Below are 24,121 nucleotides of genomic sequence, written 5' to 3'. Positions count from 1 at the left end.
GTCCTTAGAAAGTTCTAGACTCAGGGTGATAGTCCAGGGAGGAAGCTCCAGGACTGTAAGGGGGAGAATATAGTCATGTTCCTGACGTTGGTGGAGGCGGAATGACTCAGGCAAGGTGGTGTCAAGGATGCAGAGCTGTTCTCAGGCTCAGAATAGGCTTGAGAAAGTCGTGGTTCACACGATGGCGGCCAGGGTCAAAGGGCACCGCTGAGCAGTCCTTTCAGGGATGGTCTCCCCCTTTCACCCCAAAAGAGAAAGGCTTCCTTAACTGTCCTTTAGGGAAGAGGGGCTCCTGCGGAGTCCCTGTCTTGTGGAGAAGCTGGAAACCTAGGTGGACTCCTCCCTCTCAGGACAGGCAGTGGGGGCTTTCCCGCAGGGACCCCCTTTTCCTCTCCCTGTGGGAAGGCAGCTCCCTCCCGAGGGGAGATGGTGGAGGCCCCGCGGCCCCTGATACCTGCGCGCTGCAGCGTGTCCTCCCCCATCTCCAGGTATTTCTGAAGCCACTCCACACACGTGCCCTGCAGGTAGCTCCTCTCCTGCTCCGCCACATTGGCCGTCTCCCACTTGCATTTGGAGATCTGAGCCGCCGTGTCCGCCGCGGTCCAGGAGCGCAGGTCCTCGTTCAGGGCGACGTAATCGGCGCCGTCGTAGGTGTCCCGTCGGTACCGGCGGAGGAGGAGCCGGTCTGGTCCCACGTCGCAGCCAAACAAGCTCTGGAGGGTGTGAGACCCTGACCCCGCCCCGAGTCAGCCACGCCCCCGTCGCGACCAACCAGGGGTTAAACCTAAACTGAAGCTGAAACCAGGCGAAAGTCCTCGCCAGCTCAGCCTTGTCGGGGGGCCTGGCGGGTCCCGCAAGGTCGGCGTGACCCTCGGACCCGGAGGTCGGGGTGACCCCGGCCGGTGCCTGGGGATGGGGGTCGTGAGCTGGCCCCGGGCCCGCGTCGCTCACTGGCCTCGCTCTGGTTGTAGTAGCCGCGCAGGGTGTTCAGTTTCCCTCGGAGAGTCTGTGCGTTGTCCTTGCTGATCCGCGTCTCCTCGTCCCAATACTCCGGCCCCTCCTGCTTTATCTTCCACGCCCGCGGCTCCTTCCTCAGCTTCGGGGCGTCGCTGTCGAACCGCACCAACGGCGTGTCGTCCACGCAGCCGACGGCGATGAAGCGGGGCTCCCCGCGGCCAGGCCGGGACACCGAGGTGAAGAGATAGCTCAGGGAGTGGGGACCTGGCGGCGGGGAGGGTGAGACACGACCCTTCTTCCAGCGCGGGGCCCCGGGTGCGAGGGACCGGGCAGGGAGCTCGGGGCTCGGGAGGCGCGAAAGGGCTGGAGGTCGGAGAAAGTCCCCGGGTTTAGTCGGGGCGAGCAGAGGCGCTGGAAGCAAGGGAGGGACGGGACCGGATGGGGCGAGGTCGGGGGGTGGGGTCTGGGCCTGGACCGCTGAGTCGCACCTTCCCCGTGGGTCCTGCCGCCACCCCGACCCCGACCCCGACCCACGGGGCGGTGTCCTCTCCTCCCCGCAGTGGCCGTGTCCCCCGACCTCGCACTCACCTGCCCGAGTCCCGGTCAGGGCCAGGGCCCCCGACAGCAGCAGGAAGAGGGCTCGGGGCCCCATGATCCTCAGCCGCGGAGTCTGGGGAGAAGCTGAGTCGAGCCGAGGGTACGTGCAGAGTTTAGAACCGGGAACCGCGGTGGCGCCGATTGGCGTCTCCAGAAACCGGACACTCAATAGGAGAGAGAAATGGGGCCGCGCCACAAGTGTCCGGACAGGAGGGCCCCACACAGGTTGGGAGATGGCGAAGTGAAACTGGGGACACGGGGACTCCAACATGGAGCTTGCCCACCCTCATACCGCCCTGGAGCCTGCGACCCCGAGAGCCAGGCCCTGCTCCTGCTCCTGCTCCTTCTGCTCAGAAAGCTCTTTGTCACATTGTTTCCGTTGAGTCACCTGGCCCAAGGAATGTGTACTCGGTGATTTCAAACTATTTTAGTAGGAATATTTATACATTTTACGAATTAGGTCCTCAGGGATATGTATTTTATGTCGTTACTTCAATCGATATTTTCCATACTAGAAATAATAGTTAACATTTGAATTTATTTTTTTAGAGGAATATGAACCATCCATGCATTTCATATGAAAACAGTTATTGCCCATAAGAAACGCTGTAGTGCCCAAAGTGGAGCTTTTTGCATTTTACTCTATGGCAAGTCTCTCTGCTGTCTGGCTCAGGAGAAGAGCACTGGTTGTTTATGTCTGCTTCTGCACTGAGTCCTTTTTGTGACTGACATCTATGAAACGTAGATGTGTATTTTTAATAACCTTTTCAGATAATTTTGGATGCTATCATTATGGTAATTTCTCAAATATTTTCCAAGTGGAGCTGAAACAACATCATTCAATGTTTTCTATTCTGTTGCATTAACTCCATAAGCCTGTTTTGCACATTGACTGCCTCTTGTACTAATGTAAGATTTTTTAAAAATAATACATTGTTTCACTAAGTTACATAGATCTTCCATTGTCATTCAGTCTTTCTAGTAAAGGTTGTATTCCAGGAAAAAGAGGGTAGGTCAGCTCACAGAATGATTTTCCTTGGGACATGCTACTTTGGAATGTGCAAGAGTGTTTGATATGTACTTCCCCCGACATCAGAGAAGATACTATTAAAACATGGATTTAGAAGGATGATGTAGGAGTTCCTGTCCTGGTTCAGTGGAAACAAATCTGAGTAGCATCTGTGAGGAAGCAGGTTCGATCCCTGGCCTTGATCAGTATGTTAAGGATGCTATGATGGCATGAGCTGTGGTGTAGGTCTCAGACGAGGTTCGGATCTGGTGGTGTTGTGGCTGTGGTATAGGACAGCATCTACAGCTCTGATGCAACCTCTTCAACCCCTAACCTGGGGATCTGCATATACAATGGGTCGGCCATACAAAGACAAAAAAAAAAGATGATTTACGGAAGATAAACATTTTGATTTCTTTATTTCAAAAATTTTATTTTATTTCAAATAGCTGATTTGCGATGTGTTCATTTCTGCTGGACAGTGAAGTCCTTCGATTGTACACATATGTGTCTATGTCTATTCTTCTCCATTATGGTTTATAAATGTAAGATAGGAATTTTTATTGCATCGACCAGGACGTTTTATAACAAGCCTGCTTTTTTTTTTTTTGTCATTTGTCTTTTGTGTTTTTAGGGCCTCACCTGTGGCATATGGAGGTTCCCAGGCTAGGGGTTGAATTGGAGCTGTAGCCACCGGCCTACATCACAGACATAGCTTGTCACAACGCCAGATCCTTAACCCACTGAGCAAGCAAGGCCGGGGATTGAACATGCATCCTCATGGTTCCTAGTCGGGTTCGTTTCCACTGTGCCATGACGGAAACACCAAACCTGCTTATTATTATTTTTTTCTACGTGTAAGTTGTGGTGAAAATAATTACTATTACAGTTGGCTACCCTAGTCCCCATTATTGCTAAGTTGTACCTCAAAGCAAATGTCAACATAGTGAAAAGTCAAATGCTATCCTAGTAATGCTATGAATGTAGTTTTCACTCAGGGATCTCATGAAAGGGTCTCCATAACTTCAAGGGTTCCACAGACCACACTCTGAGAACGGCTGTTCTGAATACACCTGGAAAAGTCTTCAAACTGACCTTTGCCTTGGCCTCCTCTTCATTCCCCAGAATCCCTCTCCCTGCCCTGGACTCCCTGCCTCCCCAGCTTCAGCTGAGGGCCCTGCCCCTGGGCTCCTCCAGGAAAGGACTCAGCCCCTGGAAAGTGATGCCAGAGAGAGTCCTCCATCTGGGAAGGGAGGTGGGGGGACAGGTGTTTCCCCACTGGAACTGGGAACAGCCTATGTCTGAAGGTGCCAGACCCACGCATCACCGCCTTGGTTTTGTTCCACCTCAGCTTCATATGCATTCACGTCCCAGACAGGAATCTGTGACAGAGTCTCTGAGAGGAATCCTCTCTCTTGGGTCTAATGTATCTGACGTGAGGCCCACAAAGCAGGAAGAGCAGTCCTGTCCAACAGCCCGTTCTGTGTGAAGGAACTGTTCATATCTGTCTGTGTCATCAGCTGCTCACTGGCTACATGTGGCTATTTAGCACCTCAGAAATGGCTTTTGTGCTGAGTATGTTTACGTTTCTTTAATTTAATTAAAGTAGCCATATGTGACCTGTAGCTATCATATGGGACAGTGGATATCGAGAATGTTCTTAATTTTCAGGCTCTTCCCCCCAAAGATAAGGTCTGATTCATAGATTGATGCATATTGACGTAATGTTCATATGGAAGTCATTTGGATTTGTCTGAGTCTTGGATATATCCTTAAAATGCAGTATGTCCAAGAAAGTTTAATTAATATTTATTTTGAGAATATTTAGAGTAGGAGTTCCCACTCAGGCACAGCAGGAACAAATCCACCTAGGAACCATGAGGTTTCAGGTTTGATCCCTGGCCTGGCTCAGTGGGTCAAGGATCCGACGTTACCATGAGCTGTGGTGTAGGTCGCAGACACAGCTTGGATCCCAGGTTGCTGTGGCTGTGGTGCAGGCCAGCAGCTGTAGCTCCAAGTTGACCCCTAGCCTGGGAACCTCCTTATGCCACAGGTGTGGCTCTAAAAAAAAAAAAAAAATGCAAGAATGAAAAAAAAAAGATAACAGTATTTAGAAAGCATTTATAGTATTTATTTACATATCTATTTAGGGTGTACAGACATTAACCAAACCATGACATTTTTTTTTTTTTGATAGGCAAGAAACATTTATTAAGTTGGACACTTGTGAGAGATGCAAGGGGGCAGGCAAGGAGGTTCTGCTCCAAACCATGACTTATCCCTTGAAGGTCATAACTGCTCAAATCTGCCCATCACTGGAGCTAACGCTTGTCTATATTACCTTGGGTTCTTGGTGTCGTTTTCTTTAACCTGATAAATGTAAGCGGAAGACATCGCATAGACACAGAAGTCTTCATTCACTTAGCCCCACAGAAAGTGTTTGTTGAACACGGCATTTATCAAATATCTTGTAGGACCTGTACATGGTTGTCAAATTATAAAACAGAAGATGTGACCTCAGAATCCACCACCTTAGAATACCCAGTAATGTTACTGACGGCTACTCCGGTCCCCCTCCCTCGACTTCAGTCAATGCTGTTTCCCTTCACCAGTGGACCCCTCTCTCCTGATGAAATGTTTTACACATGGAATGAAGACGTCTCTAAGGGTCACCCAAAGATGAAAACCCATAAAAAGCCACAAATCTTTTCTGTGTCAACCAGACACAGACAGCAATATAAACCCATGCCCTCATGTCAACTCAAAGACATGTAACAAAATTGACAAATGAAAAGTAACATGTCTCAAGGTTCTGCAGCCACCAGGAGCAACTATGCGGGCAAAGAGGTTGGGTGTATGTCTGGATGCAGCGAGGGAGAACACACTGCCTCAGGGAGCAGAGGGCGTCTTAGTGTGAAGGTGTTAGAACATATACAGGATTTGGGAGTTCCCGTCATGGCGCAGCAGAAACAAGCATGACTGGGAATCATGAGGTTGTGTGTTCGATCCCTGGCCTTGCTCAATGGGTCAAGGATCTGGTGTTGCCGTGAGCTCTGGTATAGGTGGCAGACACAGCTCGGATCTGGTGTTGCTGTGGCTCTGGTGTAGACCAGTGGCTATAGCTCCGATTAGACCCCTCGCCTGGGAACTTCCATATGCCGTGGGTGCAGCCCTAAAAAGACAAAAAGACCAAAAAAAAAAAAAAAAAAAAAAGGAAGAAGAAGAAGAACATATATAGGATTTGGGCTTTTGGTGGGTGATTCTGAGGAGGGTGGATGGAAGAGGGGCTCAGTCTAGATCGGGTGTCGGTGTCAGGCGGTGGGGGCAGGTCTCTGACCGGGCATCTCAGTGACCCTCACCTGTAGGGAGGGCAGACTAGAGCCAGGGTCGAGCTGTGATTGCAAAGGGAGGAGTTTGGCACACTGTGAGGTCACAGGGCCACCTTGCTTGGTCTGGCCTTAGAATGATGTCGTGGTCTTGTTTTGTTTCACTGTGTCAAGGTCAGTGTCCTGGTCTGATGCTGATGTTCTGTGAGGTGACTTCTGTCCAACAGGAGAACAACCCGACCGCGTGGTGAGCACCTGCCCTGCTTCTGACACTGCTGAGGCCTCCTGGAGGTGTCAGAGCAGTTCCTGATGTCCAGGGCTGCTTTGTCCCTCTTGAATTCAATATTTTATTTTATTTTATTTTGTTTATGTACTTTAGCTGTTAGGGCCTCACATGCGGTATATGGAAGTTCCCAGGCTAGGGGTGGAATCTGAGCTGCAGCCTCTGGCCTATGCCACAACCACAGTAACAGGAGACCCAAATGGGGTCTGTGGCCTGCACCACAGGTCATGGCAATGCAGGATCTTTAACCAACTGAACAAGTCCAGGAATCAAACCTGCATCTGCATGGATACTAGTCATGTTTGTGACCTGCTGAGCTACAATAAGAACCCCCTGAATTCAGTATTTTGAAGTAACTACATTCCACCGCCCAATAGAGAATACTGGAAAACATATTTGAAAAGAAGAAGTGCAAGTGTTAAACAAATATTATAGTAATAATTAATGTAAAAACATGAAAATGTGAAATAAGAAATGGAAAGGAATTAAAATTTGTCATCTTGCCAAAGATGGAAGTAAATGAGGAGAGTATTGACAGGAATTTAGGAAGATGATAATGTTATAAGGTTGTGGGATTAAGAACTGGTACAAAAAATTTAAAGGTCACTTTTGCAACATTTCTCAATAACTTTATTATGTTTACATTTTGACACAGAAATGTCTTCTAAAACCTCATCCTATGATAATCATTCGTGTTCTCAAAAATATATATTCAAGGATTTTTTTTAATGGCGGTTTACAAAGAATGGAAATAATAAATGGAGTTCCCATCATGGCGCAGTGGTTAACGAATCCAACGAGGAACCATGAGGTTGCAGGTTCGATCCCTGGCCTTGCTTAGAGGGTTAGAGATCCGGCGTTGCCGTGAGCTGTGATGTAGGTTGCAGACGTGGCTCAGATCCCGCGTTGCTGTGGCGGCTCTGGTGTAGGCCAGTGGCTACAGCTCTGATTCCACCCCTAGCCCGGGAACCTCCATATGCCTCGGGAGTGGCCCAAGAAATGGCAAAAAGACAAAAAAATAAAAATAAAAATAAATAAAAGAATGGAAATAATCAAAATGATTTCATCACTCTAATGTTAGTAACTATGAACAGGGGAACACTTTGTGTTCCAGGCATCATGCCATGTAATTGACACAGTGGTCGAATGTATTCCTCAAAGCCAACACATGAGGCACAGGACATGTGATCCCTAGTGCAGACGGGGGAAGGGAGACTCCAGGTTTAAGGAGTGGCTATTTCAAGGTCCCCTTGACTCCAGATCTGGAGACACTGGTGATGAAATGAAGAACAGCAGTCAGGACCCTGGTGATGTGACAGGCCCTGTGGTGAGACAAAGATGATAAGAGTAAATCGGAGTGCCCTGGTGGCCCAGCCTTTTAAGGATCTGGCCTTTCATTGCAGCTGCTCAGGGACTGCTATGGCGCAGGTTAGTCCTTGGCCCTGGAATTTCCACATGCCCCAGGCAAACCAAAAAAAACAACAACTCGGGATCCGAGCCCCGTCTGAGACCTACATCACAGCTCACGGCAATGCTGGATCCCCAACCCACTGATCGAGGCCAGGGATGGAACCATGTCCTCATCGATGCTACTTGTAGGCCAGCAGCTATGGCTCCGATTGGACCCGTAACCTGGGAACTTCCATATGCCATGGGTGTGGCCCTAAAAAGACAAAACAAGAAAACAAAAAACCCAAAACAAGAAAACAAAAATGAATAGGAGTAAATCAAAACTGAGTCAAGTGCTGTGAGAGACAGAGAAAGGGTCTTATAGGCATGGTTTTAAAGGCGTAGAAAGACAAAACAAAGCGTCAGCTGAAAGATTGAAAACAGCTCATCTCGGAGATTCAAGAGACGGGGGCAGGAAGATGATGGGGCAGCCATCCTGACAGCGAGTCTTGTAAAGTATTTTACTTTTTCAGCCTACCTGCCTCTGGCCATTGGCGAAACATGAAAGACAATAGGCAGGTGAAAGAGCATGGACCAAGGCTTGTTCTGGACCAAGAGTCATAGAAACAGAGCAGAAGTTGGAAGGTCAAAGTACATAGAGTAGTGATGTTTACGGGACGGTTGTATTTTGATTTATTTAGTTTCTTTTAGTTTTTTCTTTTTTTTTTCTTTTTTTGCCTTTTGCGTTTTCTAGGGCTACTCCCTTGGCATATGGAGGTTCCTAGGCTAGGGGTCTAATCGGAGCCAGAGCCACAGCAATGCCAGATCCGAGCCGCATCTGCCACCTACACCACAGCTCACAGCCATGCCGGATCATCAACCCACTGAGCGAGGCCAGGGATCGAACCCGCAACCTCATGGTTCCTAGTTGGATTCGTTAACTGCTGAGCCATGACGTGAACTCCAGTTTTCACATTTTTATTACAGTCGATTTACAGTGTTCTGTCCATATCTACTGTGCAGCAAAGTGGCCCAGTTATGCATTTATGCACATTCTTTTTCTCGCTTCATCCTCCATCCTGCTTCATCACAAGTGCTACAGAGTAGGATCTCATTTCTTATCCACTCCAAATGCAGCAGTCTGCATCTACCAACCCCAAACTCGGTGATTTATTTCGTGTGTTGGATTAATTTTAATGGGAGGAATTAAGTGTGTTTGGAGGCAGGCAGGAGCAAGTAGAGAGTGAGAGAGGGGCCGGATCCTGTGCCCATGCCGAGGGGCAGCCTCAGACAGGAGGGGGCTGCCCATCATTGCTGGTGGGAAGGTGAAGGTGCAGGTGCAGGTGGCAGAGTGGGGGAGGTGGAGGATGTAATTCTCATCTGAGTCTCTTTTTTCCTGAGTGACAAAAGAAAGAAGCTCCCTTCAAGAACAGGGCGTGGGGAGGGAGTGGAGAGGATTAGGAGGGAGGAGGGCAGAGGACCTGCCCCAGAGTGGGGGGCAGGTGAGGGGAACTGACTCAGGAAATGGCTTCTGGAGAGTGCAGGCTGGGGCCCTGAGGTCTGTGCTCAGCACCTTAGAGAAAGTTCTAGCAAGTGGGCAGCAGGATGTATAAGCAACTGAAAGTAAACGCATGCAACTATCTCCAGTGTGAGGTTTCTATTCTTTTGACTTTTTTTTTTTTTTTTCTGATTGGCAGGAAATAGATATCTTTTCTTTTCTTTTTCTTTCTTTTCTTTTTCTTTCTTTTCAGCCCACAACCAAGGCACATGGAGGGTCCCAGGCTAGGGGTCTAATTGGAGCTGCCGCCGCTGGCCTGCGCCACAGCCACAGCAACACCAGATCTGAGCCGTGTCTGTGACCTACACCACAGCTCACGGCAACGTTGGATCCTCAACCCACTGAGCGAGGCCAGGGATGGAACCTGAGTCCTCATGGATGCTAGTCGGGTTCGTTAACCACTGAGCCACAACGGGAACGCCCAAGGAATGGATTTCTTAGGAGAAGATGCTTGTGAGAGATGCAGGCAGGCTCTGCCCCGAGGATTAGGCGGGCTAGTTTTAGCCACATTCTTTTGACGTTGTCATTTATCACATTCAACACTTTACAGCTTGTTTTATAGCGAGTATACATTATCCGTATATTACACATTATGCATATACCTCATAATTGGAAATAAAAAGCTTTGTTTGCATGTTTTAAAAGGAAGGCAGGTGGGTAGAAGAAGCCAAGAGCTGGGGGCACAGAGCTGGACGTGCTGGGCTCCATGCCTGGGCTCTGGGCAGGGAATCACACAGCCTCTTCTCGGGACCACATTTTCTGCGGAGGCCAAGCAGGATCTTTCCATTCATTTGTTTTACAGCCACACCTCTGGCATCTGGGAATTCCAGAGCTAGGGGTTGAACTGGAGCTGCACCGAGGCCTACCCTGCGGTCACAGCAACACGTGTGCTCTGCTGGGCAGCTGTGGCAAGGCTGGATCCTCCACCCATTGAGCGAGGTCAGGCATTGTCCCCGTATCCTCACAGAGATGTCTAGCCCTTAACCTGCTGAGCCACAATGGGAACTCCTGGCCACAACTCATTTTTTACCACCTCGTCACCTCTTTGTTGCTCTTAAGGCTGTTGTTGTGTTTACATCGCATTTTTAGCTATTTTCCGTGGGCAGCCTCGTCCATAGACTCCAGCCCGTCTTTTCCAGTAGTGGAATTTCTGTGGCAGAGTAGCTCACTCCCAACGTGGTGGGTCCTGGAGTAAAGGATCAGCATGTGCTTCCTCACTTGTGATCTGAAGACAGTCTGGCACATGTTCATATGTGTCGGGGATTTTAGTTCTTTATTTGGGCCTCACCTGTGACATATGGAGGTTCCCAGGCTAGGGGTTGAATGGGAGCCACAGCCAGAGCAACATGGCGTCTGAGCCGACTGTGACCTACACCACAGCTCATGGCAATGCTGGACCCTTAACCCACTGAGCGAGGCCAGGGATAGAACCCTCCTCCTCATGGATACTAGTCGGGCTCGGTACTGCTGAGCCACAAAGGGAGCTTTCTTTCTTTTTTGATGTCAGAGATTTTAATGTCATTATCTGAAAGTGGGACTTCCCGTTGTGGCGCAGCGGAAACGAATCCAACTAGGAACCATGAGGTGGTGGATTCGATCCCTGGCCTCTACCTGTGGGTTAAGGATCAGGCGTTGCTGTGAGCTGTGGTGTAGGCCAGGAGCTACAGCTCCGATTAGACCCCTAGCCTGGGAATCTCCACATGCTGTGGATGCGGCCCTAAAAAGACAAAAAGACAAAAAAAAAAAAAAAAAATCTGAAAGTGCCATTTACCTGCATGCAAGAGAACTGCAAAGATACTCTGGAACATACACAAATAACGAATTCATATTCTCTGCCTCATCCCCCTTCGCCCAAGTGCTCTACTCAGAAACCATGGCAATTAGTAATTCTGCATTTTTCTCCCCAGAAAACTCTCTCTATTCATTAACACACACTGTTAGGTCAGTAAAAGAGCTCAGGCCACAGACTGGCAGAAATTCTAGGCCAATTCCCCTATCCAATAAAGGACTAGTAAGTCAATATACACAGGACCCTTCAACTCCACAAAATGAAAACAAATAATTTACAAATGAAGAAGAGCTGAACAGACATCTCTTTAACAAGATCTATCAATGGAAATGCATACGCAAGCGAATCAACATCTGAAGTTCTTAAGAAATGAAAATTAAAACACTGATGAACCATCACACACCCATTAGAAGAGCTGGAATCCAAGAACTGGTGATATCCACCTGCAGAGAACAGACCTCAGGTTGCCGACGGGGAGGGAGTGGGATGGACGGGGAGGTTGGGCTGAGTGGATGCAAACCATTCCATTTAGAGCGACTAAGCCATGAGCTCCTGCTCTGTAGCACAGGGAACCATATCCAGTCACTTGTGATAGAACACATAATATGAGAAAAAGAATGTGTGTGTGTGTGTGTGTGTGTGTGTATGTGTGTGTGTATGACTGGGTCACTTTGCTTTCCAGCAGAAATTGACTGAATATTGTCAAAATTTTTTATAAAATTAAATCAAAAGAGTAAAAAAACAAAAACAAAACAAAAACAACCCAAAACCAAAACCAAAACAAATGGGTGGTACCAGGTGCTGAGCAGGATGTGGAGCAGCAGAACCCTCATCCCCGGGGCAGGAATACGAAGCAGCACAGCCACTGGGTGACGGTCAGCAGGTTCTCGGGAAGCTGCACAGGGACTCAGCACCCAGCCTGCTGAGCACACGGGTCCTTCTCCAGCTCCTCTGAAGACGTATTTGCACAGAACCCTGCGCACAAACGGTGAGAGCAGAGCGGCCCTTAAGCGTGGGCTGCACTTAGGGACTTCCTTCTAAGGACTGGCGTGTGGAAAGGGGGGAAGTAAGAATGAAAGTTCACACGGAGAGACCTGGGAACACACCTTAGCCAGGTGCCAGGTGAGCGTATGGGTCCTTCTCAAGTGGAGGGTAAACACCCTTGATGTGGGGAGATGGTCCCTTCATCTCCGTGTCCTCTTCCCCCAGACCCTTTGGCTCCGTCATCCAAGCTCAAACAGACATTGTGCCATTTCCCTGAGCAGGACTGGAAAACACCAAGGTCATCAAAGTCGAGGAAAGGCTGAGAGACTGTCATAGCCAGAGGGGCCGGAAGGAGACACGATTGGGACTTAATATAATGTGTCTTCAATACGATCCTGGATCAGGAAAAAAATGAAAAACCAGTGACAGTCAAAGAAATTTTGGAGTTTGGTAAGAATGTGTCAATATTGTTTTATGGGCTGTGACAAATGCACGATGGCGACATGAGATGTCGGCCCAGAGATACCAAGTGTGGGACAGACGGTAACTCTCTGCTAACTGGGCTACTTTTTGGTGAATCCCAAACTACACTGACGTTGAAAAAGATTCATATCCCCCAGAAAGGAACAGGGAGTGGAAACATCCATTTTCTTTTTTTTTTTTTTTCTTTTTCGTCTTTTTAGGGCAGCACCTGCAGCATGTGGGAGTTCCCAGGCTAGGGGTGGAATCGGAACTGTAGCCGCTGGCCTACAGCACAGCCACAGCAACGCCAGGTTGGGAGCCGGGTCTGCGACTGAAAAATCAATGTTCTACATTGAGTTTTCCAGGGTGTTTTCACCAAAGGATGAAGACAGGAGTAATAGGGAGAAAAGATGGAACCTTCAGGCAAAGGGCAGGGCTCCAGGGCTCTCCTCTCCTCCAAACCCTGTCCCATCCCAGAGCCTGACCCCAGAGCTACCCAGAAGGCATCTTCATCCCCCACTGTTGCCCAGCCTCCAGGGCAGCATCTCTCTGCCTCAGACCACAGGGCATCTTCTCCCCCGGCTGGGCTGAAAGGAGTGAACAGAGCAGTGGTGCCCCCGTGTGGCCACAGGGCTGATGACAGGAGAGCTGAGCTCTCTTTTGACCTCCTTACCAGGCACCTACCTGCCCAGGGTCTCCTTGGGCTCCCAGCAGCGGGGTCAGTGCTGTGCACACCAGGTGTCAGGGTTTGAACCAGTGTCAGGTTCAAAATCTGAATTGATTCCCCCGAATGCATGCTGACACAGAAGTTTGTATCCTCACTGGATGAGCAAGGGATTTGGCCTTAAGTGAGGACCAGCCCTCAAGGGCCTAACAGCTGGTTCCCAGGGTAAGGGTGGAGCCTACAACCATAGTGGGTGTCATGGTCTCCTGGGAAGACCCTTGAAGCCCAATCCCCTGACCCTTGTTTTCAATGCTGCTTCTAGAGACAGTCTCCTCCAGGGAGTCAACCCTGGACTCTCCCTTCCAGGAAGGGTGTAGGGGGAGCAGGATGAGGAGGAGGTCCCAGGGGAAAGGCCTAAGAAGATGGGGAGTCTCCTGGGAAAGTGAGGAGAGGGAGGAAACGGTGACAGTCGGGGATGGAGGCACAGGAGAGGGGAGGGAAGGACCAGAGAGCAGGGCCGGGGGAGGGTCAGCACAGGGGACACGTGTGCAGGGAGGGCGGGGTGTGTGTGGGGAGAGGCACAGGGGCTTCTGGCCTGGGCGCTGGGAAGAGGCTCTGCTTTTCCCCTGGATGATAATCACACAGGCCTTCGCTCTGGGCTGGGCTGGTAAATGCTGCTTCAGTGTGAGGCCTTTTTCTGTCCTTACAGGACTGTTATAACTCAGACTCACCCAGAAGGAAGGGCAGAGCAGACAGGAGAGTGGGGAGGTGATTCAAGGAATCCCCCTCCTCCAGTGAAACACCCCACCCCTCTCCCCACCACATCCCCCCCACACATGATGCTGGGGACAGGGACAGTCAAGGGACAGCCTGTCCTCAGCACACAGCCCTGGGCTACTGGGACCCTGGCTCATTGGGAGCTCAGACAGCATGGAGTACTGTGGCACAAAGACTGGCCACAGAGCTTCAGAAAAAGAGCCGCCCAGCTGGTGGCCACGGAGGTAGATTGTCTTCCCCTTGTATTTTCTCCAAGAGTTTGTGACGTGCTGCCGTTAATAGTTGAATGTTTGATAGAATTCACCAATGAAGCCATCCAAGCCAGGAATTTTCTGCCTGGAGTCTTTTTTAAATTATGAATTCAGTTTCTTCAATTCATAAGAAGTCATTAACTTTCCTGTTTCTTCTTAATTCAGTTTGGTAAGTGGTGTCTTTAAAGAAACTGATTTACTTGATACTAGTTATCAAATGTATTTGCTTAAGTTGTTTGTAATAGTCTCTTTCCTTCTGAAACTACTTTTTTTTATTTTTTATTTTTATTTTTATTTTTTTTAGTTGTTGTTGTTGTTGTTGCTATTTCTTGGGCCACTCCCGAGGCATATGGAGGTTCCCAGGCCAGGGGTTGAATCGGAGCTGTAGCCACCGGCCTACGCCAGAGCCACAGCAACGCGGGATCCGAGCCTCGTCTGCAACCTACACCACAGCTCACGGCAACGCCGGATCGTTAACCCACTGAGCAAGGGCAGGGACCGAACCCGCAACCTCATGGTTCCTAGTCGGATTCGTTAACCACTGTGCCACGATGGGAACTCCTGAAACTACTTTTGATGAATCCCACAGTTTTTAAAAATTAATCTTTCGAATACTCTTTTTTTTTAAGTTTTATCGAAGTATAGTTGATTTACAAAGTTGTGATAATTGAAGTGTGTTAGTTAACTTCTAAATATGTGTGGATTTTCCAGATGTCTTCATTTACACATTTCTTTTTTCTTTTCTTTGGTCTTTTTGCCTTTTCTAGCGCCGCTCCGGTGGCACATGGAGGTTCCCAGGCTAGGGGTCTAATCAGAGCTGTAGCCACAGGCCTACACCAGAGCCACAGCAACGCCAGTTATGAGCCGTGTCTGCCACCTACACCACAGCTCACAGCAATGCCAGATCCTGAACCCACTGAGCAAGGCCAGGGATCCAACCCGAAACCTCATCGTTCGTAGTCAGATTCATTAACCACTAAGCCACGACAGGAAATCCCCCCATTTCTGAGTTAATATAATTGTGGTCTATACTCTTCCCTCCCTCCCTTTCTTTTTTTCTCTTTTCTTTCTTTCTTTCTTTCTTCCCTTCCTTCTTTTTCTTATTTTTAATGGCTGTACCTATGGCACATGGATGTCCCCTGCCGTGGATGAAATCCAGGCTGCAGCTGTGATCTCTGCCTCTGGATCCTTTAACCCACTGTGCCAGGTTGGGGATCGAACCTGCACCTCCACAGAGACCCAAGCTGCTCCAGTTAGATGCTTAACCCACTGCACCACAGCGGGAACTCCATCTACACTTCCAGTCACTTTAAACTTCCTGAGACTTGTTTAGGGTCAGAATATTGTCTCTTTTGGCCACTGTTCCAGGTGCACTGGAGAAAGACCGTCTCTTCTGTTCTTGGTGGATGTGATGGTCAATACATGCCGGTTAGTCGGGTTAGCTTGGGTTTAAGCCCTCTCTACCCTTACTTGCTTTTTGTTTACCATTTCTATTATTGATCTATACAACAATTGGTCCGTAAAGGTAACTGACATATAAATATAAAGGAAATAATTTTATTTCCTCATTTGTTCTATTGCGTAGTACTCCGTGTATTTTAGAGCTCTGTACAGGACAGAAATCTTTTTCTTTAGGCCACTGGCGTGTGGGAGGTCTCGGTTACTCCTCATAACCTGGTCTGTCGCGTTACACGGATGCACTAGGACTTGATCCTACACTGGCTTCTGGCCCTAAAGCTCACTGCGAGCTCACTCTTCAGCCAGTCTCTCAGCTCTGCCCAGTACAGATAAGCCAGGATTCAGGCCACTGATTCAGAATCCTTTCCAGGAGTTCCCTTCATGGCTCAGTTGTGGACAGACCCAACTAGGATCCATGAGGATGCAGTTTCAATCCCTGGCCTCGATCAGTGGGTTGGGGATCAGGCATTGCCCTGAGTTGTGGTGTAGGTCGAAGACATGGCACAGATCCCGCGTTGCTGTGGCTGTGGTGTAGGCCAGGAGCTGTAGCTCCAATTTAACCCCTAGTCTGGAAGCTTCCATGTGTCATCTGTGGGTGCATCCCTAAGAAGCAAAAAAGAGAGAACAGAAGAAGGAGAAGGAGAAGAAAAAGAAAAATCTTTCCTAAATTGTGACGGGTCAGGACCAGGGAGGGTAATTCTGAGTCTTTCTATGTTGGCAAGATAAGAGGTTTGAACCCAGACATGGTTGAGGCTGCAGCTTGTCCAGGTAACTGGCCTGAAAATGGTGCCAATACGGAGACAAGAGGGGGAAAGAGGTGAGGAGTCTCAGCTGTACTCAAGCCCCTGGTTCCAGTTACACCTGAAGCTCACCCCAGCTTCACCTTAGTTGGTTCAATAAGACAAGGACTCCTCCTTTGAGAAGCCTGAGTTGAATTTCTGCCACTTCCAACCAAAATGGAACGGATCAATGCCACCTGGTTTCACTTTTCCAGCAATAACATGTTTTGATTTGCCCAAATAGTAGAGCGAACCTGAAGGCAAAGCTCTGTTTATCTAGAGCCTTTTTGCTTGCACAGCTTCATGGTCAATCATGTTTGCTTCACCCCCAGAAAACTGAAGGGGATTCTGGAGGGTGTGAGACATTTCAAAGCAACACCCAGGTTTGTGTATGCCGAATGTAGAGAAGCTGCGAAGCCTTCTGTTGCTGGGTTACTTCGAAGGAAATGGTAGGCACTGGCAGAGAGTTTTACCAAGAGAAGCTAGGATTGAAAAAGCAATTATTGGTGCACTTAGAATCCTATTTAGAAGAGGGCCGTATATTTTTCTGCCCTTGAGCAAAAGCCAGGGATAGGGCCAGTCACCCCAAGGCTTGTACCTCATTTAGACAAGACAGGAAAAGGGTCTACCTACCTCCCAAGACCCAGCATCTTCCTCCCTCTGTAGTGCCGAGTGGCAGTTGTGCTCTAGGAGGTCTTTGGAAAGCATACACGGGAATTGCTGGTCCTTCCGGTGACAGAAGAAAGGCCCTTTCCTTGTGCAGCTCACAGAACCAAACTTTCTGTGTTGGATTCCCACCCCTGGGCTCCAGTGCTAGGCAGCTGGGGACCAAACTGGCCAGAAACCACCTGGGCCCGAGGGTCCCCCTTGAAATGTCCTCTTGCAGATTGGACAGCACAGGGCTTCCTCCCTGGGCCTGAAAGTGACACAGCCCTTGGGGATGCAGGCCTGGCAAGAGCTGGGACCACAGGAGATGCTCACTGGGTCCTTCAGGAGCTCCCAACAGACCCTGAGGTCACGTGTTCCAGGAGGTTCCCAGCAGTGGGCCTGATACCCTGACTGCCATCCCAGGCTTGCTCAGCAATCCCTTCTTTTCTTTTCCTCAAGTTGTAAACCTTTGATTTGCATATTAAAAATGTGTGCATTCCAGTGATTAAAATCATTGAACATGAACCAAAACAAATGACACCCTGATTTTACAGGCCACAGGACATCTGGGACCAACTTGCTTTTTACTCTAGATTTCACTGTAGTTTCACCAAGTTTCCTCCTTCACAAAACGCAGGTTCTCTCCTTCTCTCCAGCCAAGCAATTCCTTTTTTTTTTTTTTTTTTTTTTTTTTTTTTTGTCTTTTGTCTTTTTTAAAATTTTAGGGTCTCAACTGCCCCATGTAGAGGTTCCCAGACTAGGTGTTGAATCGGAGCTACAGCTGCCGGCCTACACCACAGGCACAGCAATGCGGGATTCAAGCTGTGTCTGCAATCTACAGCACAGCTCAGGGCAACTCCGCATCCTTAACCCACTGATGGAGGACAGGGATTGTACCCGTGTCCCCATGGATACTAGTCGGTTTCCTTAACCACTGAGCCACAACGGGATCTCCAAGAATTCCTTCTTAATATTGACTCTGGGACAGGAGCAGGATGCAGTTAGGAACGTGAACAAGAATTGCAGTGGGAGGAGGAGTTGTTGGGGTGGAGAGGAGTAATCTAGGCCTCAAGCTGGGCCTCCTAACTGGTCCCCTCACGTGCATTCTTATCCTTACCAGTCCCTTCTCCACATGCGGGCAGAGGGGCCTTTCTGCGAATGGAAGTTCACCTTCGCTTCTGGTTACGACAGCAGGCAAGGAGGGCTCTTGGGGCGGGGCTCCGTCATCAGCCTCCAGCCACCAGAGCAAAGATGGGTTGAGCCTCAGGTACATGCCAGGAATTGTTCCGAGCCCTTTGCTTGTATCAGGGCAGCCAGTCCTCACCGCAGCCCTCATGCGTCACCCATTTAGTAGATGAGGAAACAGGTGCCCAGAGGGAAAGTAACTCACCTGAGGTCACAGAGCCAGGCACTGTTCTGAGCACTTCCCAGCTCTGGGAGTGGCCGGGAACCCACTGCATTGCTCAGTCCCTACAGGCGAGTCCCCAGGGTCGGAAGTGACAGGAGAGTTGGTTCCACACTGGCTGATGGATTGCGTTTGCTGGGGGTGGCAGGCAGGGTGGGTCACAGCTGGCTGCAGGGCATCAAAGGTCTTTCCATCTGGGGAGTGAGCTGGGCTTTCCAGATGCTGTGGGTGAAGAGCAGCAGGGGCCGAGCAGCGTTTACTCACCCCTGGGTCACTTCACAGCCCGAAACACAGCCCCCCGTGGACCTGAGAGTCACGGGGGGATCACTCGTGTCCTTTGCATCCCTGTGGTCTGACGGCTCTGCTCCAGCTGACGTCCTGGGAACGTCTGCTCTCCAAAGTGACACCAGAGGAGGGGTCTGGCCATAGCCCTGCTCAGCAGCACTTCCTCCCTGCTGCCTGCTGCTCCCTTCTGGGGCTTCATGGCGAGAGTGAGAGGAAAACAACTAGGAGAGAAAGGGACCGTGACATTTATGCCAGTAAAGAGAGAGCAGCATGTCTGTCCTCAAAAAGAAAAGGGCTCTTAGGGAGTCCGACTGAGCGGGTCCTTGTGGTCGGAGAGCTGGGCGCCCGTCTTTTGCTGGAGGATGGTGGGAGGATGGCCTCAGTTTCTCTGGCCTTCTGGGACCCTCTTCTGACCATTGCTGCGGTCATACTCTTTCCTAGAGTCAGCCCTGCCGCCAAGGGACAGGCGCAGTGAGGGCACTGCTCTGGCTTGTGCTCATCCTTCTGGGCCGATGGCTTCCTTCGGGAAATAGTCGAAGGAAGGGGTTTGGTCCGGTTTTCTTTTGTGGCTGCTCGCCCACTTCTCTGCGCCTTTCCTTGTCTTTCTGTGCAATGGCCGTGGTGGTCCTGGCATCTGTGCTTCATTTAAGGTGGGTCATCACTTTTGTGAGAACCACCGATTCAGATACAATTCACAAATGTAATTCACCCGTTGGAGAGGATTGGTTTTCGCACATTCATTGAGAGGTGTGACCAGAACCACAGTCATCTGGGAAGAAGCTCATCACCCCAAAGCCTTTGAGACCATTGTCATCCCCTGTACCCCGTTATTCCTCTGCGGTCAGCCCTCATTACCCTCCCCCGCTCCCCTCATCTCTAGACAACCAGTAATCTGCTTTCTGCCTAAAGGGATTTGCTTATGAATCCTGTAAACACAATTAAATCACCAACATGAGCGGTGGTGTCTGTTCTTTGGTGGAACATGGTGTCTTCAAGGTTCATCCATGCTGTGTTAGGCCTCTGGTCTCCATTCTTGTTTTAGTTCCAAGTAAGGTTCTCGGGCTCACGTGTACACCTTTATTTATTCATTCATCCAGTGATGGACAGTGGAGTTGTTCTTATCGTTTGGCTACTATGGACAACGGTGTTATGAGTATCATGCACAGGGTTTTGTGTGGACCGATGTTGTCATGTCTCCTGTGTAAACAACGAGGAATGTCACTGTCGAGTCAGTCATCCGGGAGCACTGTGTTCAACTCTGAGCAACTTCCAGACTGTCCCAAAGTGGCGGCACCGTTCTATACGCCCCCCCGCGGATGACATGGTTCCAGGATCTCCACATCCTCTCTGAGGACGTGAACCTTGGTTCCCCAGATTATCAGGGAGCCGATGTCTCTTATCCTCCGCATGTCAGTCTGGGTTACATTTTCTAGTACAATTCATAAGCTTGAGAAACCCAAAGGGAAGGTTTTTCCAGATTTGACCAATAGCCTGAGAATAAAAAGAACTTTTCCTCTGGATTACTGCCCACATTGATATTTTGACCTGAAGAATTGCTTCCTTGCTACTGTACTTATGGAAGCAAGCTTTCTTTATTATTGTTTTTCTCTTTTTGGCTTTTTAGGGCCACACTCCCTGCATATGGAGGTTCCCAAGATAGGGGCTGAATTGGAGCTATAGCCACCAGCCTACACCACAGCCGATCTGAGCCATGTCTGCAACCTACACCACAGCTCACGACAACCCCGGATCCTTAACCCACTGAGCGAGGCCAGGGATTGAAACCATGTCCTCATGGATGCTAATCGGATTCGTTAACTGCTGAGCCATGATGGGAACTCCTGAAGCTTTCCGTATTTGATCATTTTTTTTGCCCAACCCCAGAGGCATGCTGGAGTACCCAGGCCAGGGATGGAACCCGCGCCACAGAAGTAACCACAGACAGAGCAGTGACAGTGCTGGATCTTGAAGCCACTGGGCCACAAGGGCACCCCTTTTCTCTATTCTTTTTATTTGTTTTCACTTGAAGAGGCAGCTTTAAAGCAAGGCCTACCATGCTACTGGAAATAGAATCCCCAGGGCTCATTTTTTAAACTCCTGCTGTTTATCTGGCGCCAGGGTTTGTGCTAGAATCCAAGTCCACCTAAACCAATGGTACTTGATCTCTCTGCTGGTTTGTGGAATGTTTGTGAAATGAGAAACAGACAGACATTGTAAGAGAGAGTGAGCAAGTCAACCTCTACTTTCTCTTGACCCAGAGGGGTCATTGCCAAGAAAGAGAGGACAGCATGTCATTGACAGCGTTCCCATTTTGGCGCAGCAGAAACAAATCCGACTATGAACCATGAGGTTGCGAGTTTGATCCCTGGCCTCGCTTCGTGGCACTGCAAGGTGTAGGTCAGCGATGCATCTCAGATCCTGTGTGGCTGTGGCTGTGGAGTAGGCAGGCAGCTGTAGCTCTGATTTGATCCCTAGCCTGGGAATCTCCATATGCCTCGAGTTCAGCCCTAAAAAGCAAAATAAATAAATGAGTAAACCAAAAAATCACGTCCTTGAGTCTTCTAAACCAGTTGGATGATTAGCTTCTCCTGGACCTGAGATTGAGCACTTTGGTGTCTAAACGGGGGATTTTAAGGGCTTTTGTGGGGGTCCCAGGGAAACTGGTAAATATGGGAACTTCCCCAAGAAGGACGGGAGTGTCCAAAGAAATATAAAACTTAACGTAAAATGTCGGTGTGTGTATCTAAGTATTCACGTGTCTGTATATATTCATGTATAGAGGTATCGCATGAAGATTTACACAGAGACAAAGGCAGGGAGAAAACATCCTGAGGAATTGTGTCATCTTTCAAAAATGCGCTCTGCTTGTCCGGAGTGTAAACTGGAGGAGACGGAAGCTGGACCCCGTGGCAGAACATCGCAGAAGCGGACGGTGTCATTTCTGAGTCCTTCCTTCATCCCTCCAAACCCCAGTGCCTGTGATGTGCCAGGTCAGGGTCTGTGCTGGGGCACTGCTCCAAACATCGCCATGTGTCCTTCCTTTCTCTTCCTTCCCTTGCCCTCCACCCAAGAATCTGTATCCTCTTCCCAGAGGAGGACAAGTTCAAACTTGAGGATGTTGGTGGGAGGCTGAGACCCCTCCCCCCGTAAGAGGAAAGCTTGCTTCCTAAACATTGCCGCAGGTTCAGCCAGCCCCAGGCGCCACCAGGCAGGGGACCACGGGCCAGACTCTGACTCAGAACCTGGGCACACAGGGAAGCTGGCCCTGTGCTGAATGATTTTAGCACATGTGGCAGAGGTGGCAGTAGTGTCACCCAGTTTCCAGGAGCAGCAGGGACAGCAGGTCTAGCCCCGAGTCCACTGTCCCCCATCAGACTGACGGTGTTGTGAACGGTGGCATCTGTGCCACCTGCAAGGCAGTGGTTCCCAGGCGGGACCCGAACTGGGTAGGGCTGTGGATTCTGTTCCTGGCTGTGTGGCCTCAGGGCTGTTCCTGAAATAAAACAAAACTACGAATCTGTCTCTCTGCCTTTATTTGTTTAGAACCTTTTTTTTTTTTTTTTTTGGTCTTATATCTTCTTAGGGCTCTACCCGCAGGACAAGGAGGTTCCCAGGGTAGGGGTTGAATTGCAGCTCTAGCTGCCGGCCTATGTCACAGCCACATGAGACTTGTCTTCCACCTACACCACAGCTCACGGCAATACCGGATCCTTAACTCACTGAGCGAGGCCAGGGATCGAGCCCGCATCCTCATGGATACTAGCTGGGTTCATTAACCACTGAGCCATGATGGGAACTCGAATTTAGAACGATTCGAAATCCTTTTGCCCACAAAGAACTTTGCAAGAATAACACACAAGGAAACTCTCAGAGAGCAAGATTCAGAGATTTCCCCCCCTAGTTTATTGAGATATGATTGATATAAATATTAAGTTTATAGTGTACAAATTGTCGATAGGAAACACTTACGTACTGCAAAGTGGTTATCGTCATCGCCTCAGCCGACAACTGTGTGATGTCACATCTTTACCATTTGTGTGTGTGTGTGTGTGAATTTAAATCGATTCTCTTAGCAACTCTGAGGCTTTCTTTATGCTGAGCTGAGAACGTCCTAAGTCAGCCACCTGGTTATACCCCAGGGTAGAGAGGACACGTCTTGTCATTTGCTTCCAGGAAAACACCTGGAAATGTGTATTGAAGAGCCCACTCCAGGCTGATCCCTCTCTGACCACTGACCTCCGTGGATCTCACTCTGACAGAGCCTCAGGCCTGCTGGTCGGGATTATTACACATCCTCAGGCCTCTTCCCAGACCCCCCATCTCAGCACCCTGGGCATGGATCCAGGAACCCTGATTAACAAGCTCTACAGGGGAGACTGAGGCACAGGCACGTGGGAATCCTGGGGACCGTCTTGCCGCTCAAAGTGTGACCCGGAGACCAGCAGGGCATCAGCACCAACCTTGCTGTAAAGGCAGAAGCTCACCCTCTTATCAAGACCGACTGTATCTAACGAGGCGTCCAGCTGAGTCCTGTGCACGTGGGGATGGGGACTCCCTGGGCCTGTGGTGTCTGGACCCGGGGTCAGATCCGCACAGTCTGCTCAGGTGTGTGCTCTGATCAGATCGCCCAGCGCTGGGGGTTCAGGGTTTAATCCTTGTCCTTCTTCTGTAGTCAGTTCTCCCCTGGTGACCTCGTCTGTTCTTGAGCTTCCTTTTTTTTTTTTTTTTTTTTTGCTATTTCTTGGGCCGCCCCTGCGGCATATGGAGGTTCCCATGCTAGGGGTCGAATCGGAGCCATAGCAACCGGCCTACGCCAGAGCCACAGCAACGCGGGATCCGAGCCGCGTCTGCAACCTACACCACAGCTCACGGCAACGCCGGATCGTTAACCCACTGAGCAAGCGCAGGGACGGAACCCGCGACCTCATGGTTCCTAGTCGGATTCGTTAACCACTGCGCCACGACGGGAACTCCTCTTAGAGCTTTCAATATCATTCACTGGGTGTCACCTCCTCCATCTATTTCTCCAGCCAAGGCACCTCCCCTAAAGCCCAGATGGGTACATGCCACTCAGTGGCCACGTTCCTAATCCGAGTGCAGGTGCTGCCACCTCCTCAAATGTGCTCCTTCCAGAGTCTCCTCATTTCTTTCTTTTCTTTTTTGTTTTTGTTGTTTTTATCTTTTCTAAGGCCACTCCCGTGGCAGATAGAGGTTCCCAGGCTAGGGGTCTAATCAGAGCTGTTGCCACTGGCCTATGCCAGAGCCACAGCAACACGGGATCTGAGCCACGTCTGCAACCTACACCACAGCTCACAGCAATGCCCGATCTTTAAACCACTGAGCAAGGCCAGGGATCAAACCCAAAATCTCATCGTTCCTAGTTGGATTTGTTAACCACTGCCCTACGACGGGAACCCCCAGAATCTCCCCATTTCCACAGGCCAACTTGCACAGTCTCAAGTTTGGGGTGCCATCCTTCTTTCTGCTTTCTCACAGTCCA

At 49.7% G+C, this 24,121-nt stretch overlaps 3 protein-coding genes across 6 annotated transcripts in view; all 3 read right to left on the bottom strand.

The window, feature by feature from the left end:
* SLA-2 (MHC class I antigen 2) overlaps positions 1-1,840 on the bottom strand; it is a 42,659-nt gene extending 40,819 nt beyond the window's left edge. For all 4 annotated transcript variants that reach the window (XR_002345544.1, XM_021097872.1, XM_021097874.1 and 1 more), the window contains exon 1: positions 1,546-1,840. Coding sequence is in view for 3 of the 4 variants with exons in the window: in XM_021097872.1 (XP_020953531.1) it covers positions 1,546-1,825 (280 nt within the window). In the remaining variant the exon portion in view is untranslated. The remainder of the gene's footprint in view (positions 1-1,545) is intronic.
* The window catches only part of SLA-1 (MHC class I antigen 1), a 96,018-nt gene that overhangs the window by 1,568 nt on the left and 70,329 nt on the right, over positions 1-24,121 (bottom strand). The window lies entirely within an intron of this gene.
* The window catches only part of LOC100513601 (patr class I histocompatibility antigen, A-126 alpha chain-like), a 31,539-nt gene that overhangs the window by 1,568 nt on the left and 5,850 nt on the right, over positions 1-24,121 (bottom strand). The gene's annotated exons all lie outside the window — the stretch shown is intronic.

This window comes from Sus scrofa, chromosome 7 (assembly GCF_000003025.6).
Source record: "Sus scrofa isolate TJ Tabasco breed Duroc chromosome 7, Sscrofa11.1, whole genome shotgun sequence".
Classification (NCBI taxonomy): domain Eukaryota; kingdom Metazoa; phylum Chordata; class Mammalia; order Artiodactyla; family Suidae; genus Sus; species Sus scrofa.
The sequence above is the reverse complement of the archived record's forward strand: the minus strand, read 5'-3'. Positions and strand labels throughout refer to the sequence as shown.